This window comes from Mus pahari, chromosome 5, assembly GCF_900095145.1.
Source record: "Mus pahari chromosome 5, PAHARI_EIJ_v1.1, whole genome shotgun sequence".
In the NCBI taxonomy this organism is placed as follows: Eukaryota; Metazoa; Chordata; class Mammalia; order Rodentia; family Muridae; genus Mus; species Mus pahari.
In genome coordinates, this window is record NC_034594.1 from 143,292,030 (window position 1) to 143,299,024 (window position 6,995).

Here is a 6,995-nt window from a genome sequence, read left to right on the forward strand (position 1 = left end):
CTCTGCCTCCCGAGTACTGGGATTAAAGGCATGCGCCACCACGCCCTGCTTTTTCTTCCCTTCTTATTTCTTCCCTCTCTTCCTCCTCCTTCGCTCCCTCTTCCCTTCTCTTCCTGCTTGCTTCCCTTCTAGGCAGGGACTAGAAAAGATCGGTAGATGAGCAAATCTGATAACAATCTGGATCTGTGAACATCAGGAACCATAGATCTGGATGGTTCTGGTCTCTCTGTTCCTTCTCACCCAAATCTACCACAGCAACACTCCCTCAGACTCTCACCTTGGACAGTGATAGCCACGGGGGATGCAGTCTCTTGGCTCCCAGGACCAGGGCTCCTGAAGATGCCACTGCAGTGGTAGTGCCCACCATCTGACTTTTGCACCGCGGTGATGGAGAATTCACTTTTAGGTCCAGGAGGAGCCAGGGCTGAGCCCTCTCGGTAGAAGATAACCTGAGTCAGTGGCCAGTCTTGCCAGGCACGGCAGTGCAGAACCAGTGTGTCTCCTTCAAATATCGATGTAGCAGGACCTTGGAGGATCAGCCAGTCTGTGGCCCAAAGTAAGAGCTCAGTATCCTCTGCATCCCTTAGGATGCTCATAGCAGGTCCCCTACACTTTCCAGGTCACTTTCAACTCCTACTAGACCACCTTACTGCTCTCTGCCCCTTAGAACTCATATAACAATGGCAAAGACCTTTTTCTTCCTCTGCCCTCCCCCTCTACTCCTGCCCTCCAGTCCCAAAACATACTGGTTCCCAGGGAACAATTTTTACTTAGAGATTGAACTTAGTGTTACAGACTGCTCACCGTATTTCCTCAGCCTGTCTTGTGCTTTCATGATTGACCCAGTGTTGAGAGAATAACTCTAGGGCATTTTTTCTCCTGGGAGCTGAGGATGGGGGAACTTCTACTTCTGCCAGTTCCCTGAGTGGACGGGGGCTACCAGGAGTGGTTTGAGGCACTGGGACCTCACCATAGGACACGCTGAGGTGGAAGGGTTTACTGAATGTGTAGCCCTTGAACTGGAAGCCAGCTTCACTGGATCGAGTCATATCGCCATCATCTTCATCACCCTCGTCCTCCTCGGCAGCAGCCTGGCAGCTGCCGTGCTCAGTGCTGATTGGTCCTTCACACTTCAGAGTCTCTGAACTGGCAGCTGCTGAGGAGGGATAGCCCAGGGAGAGTCAGGAAATGATACTGCAACTTAAGGAAAGGGGATAAGAAGGGCCCTCCACACCGGCTCCTCTTCTGCCCTAGGGAATATCCTCTCAGTAGAAAAGAGGAAGACACCAAACCTCTCTAAGAGGCTCCTGTGGGTCTTCAGTGGGACAGCTTTGACCTTGGTTCACTGGCATCCAGGTCTCCAGGTGAAAAGACTATGGTTTTAGGAAAAGGGGCGGGGGATGAAGGAACAGTCAACTCAGCAGCATGACATCCAGCTGTTGGTTCAGGAAACCAAAGGACAGTGACAGCCATGACCCCACGGCAGGAGGAGGGACAGATGAGCATCAGACTCTAGCATCCATGGCATGTCACACACTGCTTACACATAAGCGCCACTATTTAATCTTCACAAGCCTTTCAGATAAGTGTGCTCACTGTCATCTGATGATTGTTGTTGTTGATGAAGTTTTATGAGCAAGGTAACACTCTGCAGTCCAGCTCAACCTGGAACTCACTATGTAGCCCAGGCTGACCTTGAACTTGCAACAATCCTCCTGCCTCAACCACAGGTATAAGCTACAAGGCCAGGTTGTCCATCCTATAAATTTTAAAGAAGCAGTTCTATAAAATCAAATTTAAACAAGTTTAAAGAAAGACTTGGGGGTTCACTGGGAAATAATTCAGTTGGAAAACTGCTTAGTTTGCACATAGGTGGAGCAAACTAACTCCAGGGCTTGGGAGGCAAAGACAGGCAAGATCCCTGAGGGTTGCTGGCCAGCCACCCAGCAGCTAGCCTAGACTACACAGTGAGGCCCAGCCCAATGAAAGACTTTGTCTCGATAAAATAAAACAGAAAGGTAGAAAAGATCTAACGAATGGGACACTTGATGTTGTTCTCTGACCCACACTAACATATGTACACGTGTGCATGTACACCCACACACATAAAAACATGTACCCCACACAGGCACACAAGTACATTTAAAAAAGGAAAGCAGGCAGGCAAGCAAGCCTGGGCAGCAGAACATTTGTCTAGCCTACAAGAGGCTCTGGGTTTGATCCTAGCAACAACAACACCCTCAGAGTCAAGAATGGAGCAAGAAAGTCAGGAATGTTAGCAAGTTCAAAAGCAGTGTTTGTTTTACTTCAAAGAGAATCTATTTTACTCCTCTGAGCCTCCTTGGCGACAACCTGCCGTGACTCTCATTTTCCCAAAACCACTTGGCTCTTTAGGATAGAATATGTTGTCTAACCATTGGACTGAGCCCAGGGACCCCATGGAAGAGTTAGGGGAAGGACTGAAGGAGCTGAAGGAATTGCAGTCCTATAGGAAGAACAACAATATTAACTAACTAGACTCCTCAGAGCTCCCAGGGACTAAACCACCAGTCAAAGAGTATAAATGGGTGGGTCCATGGTTCCTGGTACATTATGTGGCAGAGGATGGCCTTATCTGGCATCAATGGGAGTGGAGGCATTTGGTTCTGTGGAGGTTTGTTCCCCCCCCCCCCAGCTAATGGGGATGCTGGAGAGGGGGAGTGGATGGGTGGTTGTGGGAGCACCCTCTTAGAGGCAAAGAGGAGGGAAGATGGGATGGGGGTTATGGAGGGGAGACCAGGAAGGGGGACAACATTTGAAATGTAAATAAATAAAATAATTAATCAAAAATAAAAATATGTTGTCTAAAAGAGAGGTAGCTATGCCCCTCTTAACCTTTGTTTTCCCTTTCAAGTCTTCATTTTTCTTTTTCTTTTTTCTTCCCCTTTTTCTTTTTCTTGGTTTTAGAGACAGTGTTTCTCTGCGTAGCCCTGGATGTCCTGGAACTTGCTGTGTAGAGCAGGCTGTCCTCAAACTCTGGGATCTGCCTGCCTCCGCCTCTTGAGAACTGGCATTAAAGGCATGCACTCCCGACCACCAGCCAGTCCATTGTTTGCTTTTCAATTATCCCTTACTTTGATGCCCTCTGCCCTTGACCTTCCTCCTAGCAATGGCAAAGCTCTTTCCCCATCCCCCCCCTGAGACCCTTTACTGTCAGGCTGCTCTGGTAGCGGTGGAACAATTCTTTGCCTCCTGGTCGAAACTTCTCCTTACATCTTTACATTATCTCTTAGGTCCAGACGGACCCAGGATAGGTAATGTCATTTCTCCCCACTCTGGCTGCTCCTTGTCCTGCTTAGTCCCTCTCCTCATATTCATATGCGTTTTCTTGTCCACTCCACTCTCTCCCATCCTGGGCACCTTTGTTCTCATCCTCTCCCAGTGCCCGGACTTTTTAACTTCCTTATCAAGTGTACTTCTGGTTCACATTGTCTCGGTACCCGTAGCTCCGCCCTCTTCTCTCTACCGCTTTTCAGTTCCTTCACTATCAGATGTCTGTGCTCAGCGTCCTTTTGTTTTGTTTCTTTTAAAAAATAAAATAAAATAATAAAGCCTCAGAGCTGGAGAGTAGGGTTAGCTGTTTAAAAAAAAAAAAAAATCCTTCTTGGTCTTGCAGAGGATCCAAGTTTGGTTCCTGACGTCCACATGGTGGCTCCCAACCATCTCAAACTCTAGTTACAGGAGATCTGATATTCTCCTCTGACCTCTGAAGGCATCAGGCATGAATTTGGTGCACAGACATACCCTCAGTCAAACCAGTCACATATAACGTTAATTATTTAATTACTTAAAGCCTTGTTGGCCTAGTTGGCATTTCTTTTTTATAAACCTTATATGGTTCAATGGGAGGTATTGTCCTCATTTTCACAACAGGGAAAAGTGAATTCAGATATATTAAAAGTGATTTTAAAAAAACAAACAAACAACAACAACAACAACAAAAACCCCAGGATTTTGTAATGCATCGCTGGATGGTCTGGTACTTACAATGCGACTTGAGCTGACTTTGAACTTGAGGCAATCCTCATGCCTCAGGATTCTTAGACCTGAGATTAAAGGTACATGCTCCTATAGTAACAGAAAAGGAATTTTTCCAAGTGATATAAAAGTAGTAACTGGGAGAGAGGCTGGAAGTCAGAGCACGTGATACCAAGACCACAGTTCTTGCTACAAACCCCAAAACCCTGGGCCTCCCACAAATAGCTCTGGGTTTGGTGGAAGACTATGCCTATGAAAGGATTATTGTAATGTTTGGATAGAAGCAATCATAACAAAGTATCAGCGGCAGACACTGAGTCTTTAAGGATATGTAGATGCTTGTAAGGGGGGGGGGGCGGAATTAGGGAGTCATGAGAGAGTTCATTTCAGATGGAGCTAACAATCTCAGAGACAGATAGGAACCTGGGCTGTGAATGGAATGCGGGCTGGTTGAGTTTCATTAGAGTGGAAGTGAGAAGACTTTGGGAATGCCAGAGAGGCTGAGGGGGTTTAGTGGGTACCAGGTTTGGGGTTTTGTGTGCCACAACAAGAGCTGGAGTTTTAGATGTCACTCCGGATGTAGAGAGAATTCATCCTGTGAGACGAGGCTGAGACAGGGTTGGCAAGGAAGCCATTGCCCAGCTCAGTCCTAAGAAAACATTTGTAGTGGTCCAGAGAAGGAACTGGTTGAGAAAGCAAGTTAGGAGGTGAAATTTGCCAATGATGATTCAGAAAATGACAAAGGAAGAGTTCAGAACGCCTCTAGGGTTACCAACAGAGGGCTAGTGCAATGAACAATGAATCAGATAAAAAGTAAATGAAAAGAAGTGAGGATGCAAGGATGTGTGAACTCATCTCTAGTCATGTTGTGTTGTTACCAGGGACACACACACACACACACACACACACACACACGGGTCAAAATGCCTGTTTAAAAGTTAATATTCAAATGTGAAGATCAAAAGCATGATTAGAGCTGGAAATGTGCCCAAGGCTCTAAAATATACAACTATTGCAGAAAAAAACATACACATACATGCACACAGTCTCAATAGGAGACTGTGGGGAGAGTAAAGGGGAGGGAGAGGGAGAGGGGGAGGAGGGGGGGAGGGGGAGGGGGAGGGGGGAGACTAGAGTTTATGGAAGGCAAAGAAAAGCTACTGAAGGACCAAAAGACACGCCAGCAGTAAACAGGGTAAATGACAATGGCACTCAGGAAAACAGAGGCTGCAAGAGAGAATAAGCGGCCAGTAGGGCTAGACAAAACAAAGAAACCCATCACAATAAGAACTGAAAAGTGTACAGGACCTGGTTAGAGCGGAGGTCACTGAACCCTACCTAAACCAGACTCCAGTGGAGGCCACTCTGCAAGCAGCGAAGGGTGCCAGGGACAGGAGGCGGAGCCTGCAAGCCCGCACCGCTCTTCCAAGAGAGTTGTATTAGAAAAGTAAGAGCTGAGATTTGCAGTTGGCAAAGGCTTCATAGTCAGAAGGGACTTTTAGGATGGAAACTATCAGAGTTTTTATATTTAGAAAGAGCCATTCAGTCCCTCACGTCAGACTTGTCTTCTATCTGTCCTTGTCCCACTTGAGCAGTAATTCTTTGCAAAGTCAGAGTCAGTCCATGTTTCTTACCTTTTGAGGATTGTCTCAAGATTCGGCGTATCTCGTTTCCACACCAGCATTTAAATACTTTACTTACCCAGTAACATCTGGGTTGCCAGGAGCACAGCAGGACAGACATAAAGGGCCCACTCGGTGAGTGTGCATCTCAGCTTCATGGTGACTGGGTTTATACCTCCTGCTGCCCCAACCTACTGATTTTCTTCAACATGAAACCTCTCAAATTAGAAAAGAGGAAATAAATCTAACTGTCTTGCCTCCACACACCTGTGGCCGAGTCTCTGATTGGCTCTTGTCACTCAGGTTCGCACAGGTTGTTGCTTCTGATGCCATCCTTCCATCCTTCGGGGTGTAGATGAAATGCTAGGGCTCTCAATTGTTAATTTATTTCTTTTTCTTGTTGAGCTCGGGGACTTCTCAAAATGATTGGTGTTCATTTGGTCTTCAGATTCCATCAGAGAGAGGTCAACCCAACAACACTACAGCTCACTGGAGACAAGAGCCAGGAAATGAATGGAAAAAAGCCACTAGGGTGTGAGTGATGTGATGTGGAGGTGTTCTGCTCCTTCTGCTCCGGTCTTTACCTGTGCCCAGTGATTATAACACAGCAGGAGAGAAAGGAGGACAGATTGATAAGGGAAGCTGTCAAATTAGTCTCTATTGGCTCTGCCCAAGCAAATTCCCCTCAGAGTTGTACCCAAGTTTCTCCTGACCTGTGTGTCAGCTTTGTTTCTGCAGAACGACACAGGCTGTTCAGCCTTGCTGGAACTCTGCATACAAGGCAGAATTAGAATTATGGGAAAGAGCAAAAAGAAAAAGAAAATCCACTCCCAAAGACCCCAGCAAGAAGCCCAACCACCAGGTTCCCTGACAAAGCTCGAAGCATTGACTCTGAGGACTTGGAGACAGGAAGTATCCAGCTGGAAGAGACTGGGAAACATGGGCAATGTAGAAGTCATGTCATCTCTCTTCATCTCTGTGTGGACCTATGGGAGCCACAGCCCGGAACTCCAACCCTGCTCAGTTGGGGGCCCTGTGTCTCTTTGCATGGAGATCTCACCCTTCTACTCTCCCTTGTCACACCACCCACACCCAGGTCCCGCATAGAGAGGAGTGTCATCAGAAATGTGGGTCTCAAAGACAGACGGGTGGGGCTGCATGGCTAGTCAGTTACGACAAAACAGATCAAGACAGGCAGGTGGACCACATGGGCATGGGAGAGCACAGTTTTCTCCGTCTAGTATGAGCAGTAAGAATAACTTTTCCATTATGTAAGAAGTGTATGTTTTTGTGCAGATGGCCCCAGGGAATCCTGAGCTGGTTGAATATGGGTGTGGGGGAAGGCGGTGAAGCAGT

At 47.1% G+C, this 6,995-nt stretch overlaps 1 protein-coding gene across 3 annotated transcripts in view; it reads right to left on the reverse strand.

The window, feature by feature from the left end:
• The window catches only part of Fcrla (Fc receptor like A), a 9,329-nt gene extending 3,489 nt beyond the window's left edge, over positions 1-5,840 (reverse strand). Inside the window, exons 1-3 of one of the 3 annotated variants that reach the window (XM_021198894.1) lie at positions 5,719-5,840; positions 971-1,153; positions 278-544 (exon numbers count right to left, since the gene is read on the reverse strand). In XM_021198894.1, coding sequence (XP_021054553.1) covers positions 278-544; positions 971-1,153; positions 5,719-5,797 — 529 coding nt within the window. In that variant the 5' untranslated portion in view covers positions 5,798-5,840. Of the gene's footprint in view, positions 1-277; positions 545-970; positions 1,157-5,718 lie in introns of all 3 variants that reach the window. The other 2 variants (XM_021198893.1, XM_029539074.1) reach the window with 2 other exon arrangements.
• Between the last annotated feature and the right edge of the window lie 1,155 nt (positions 5,841-6,995).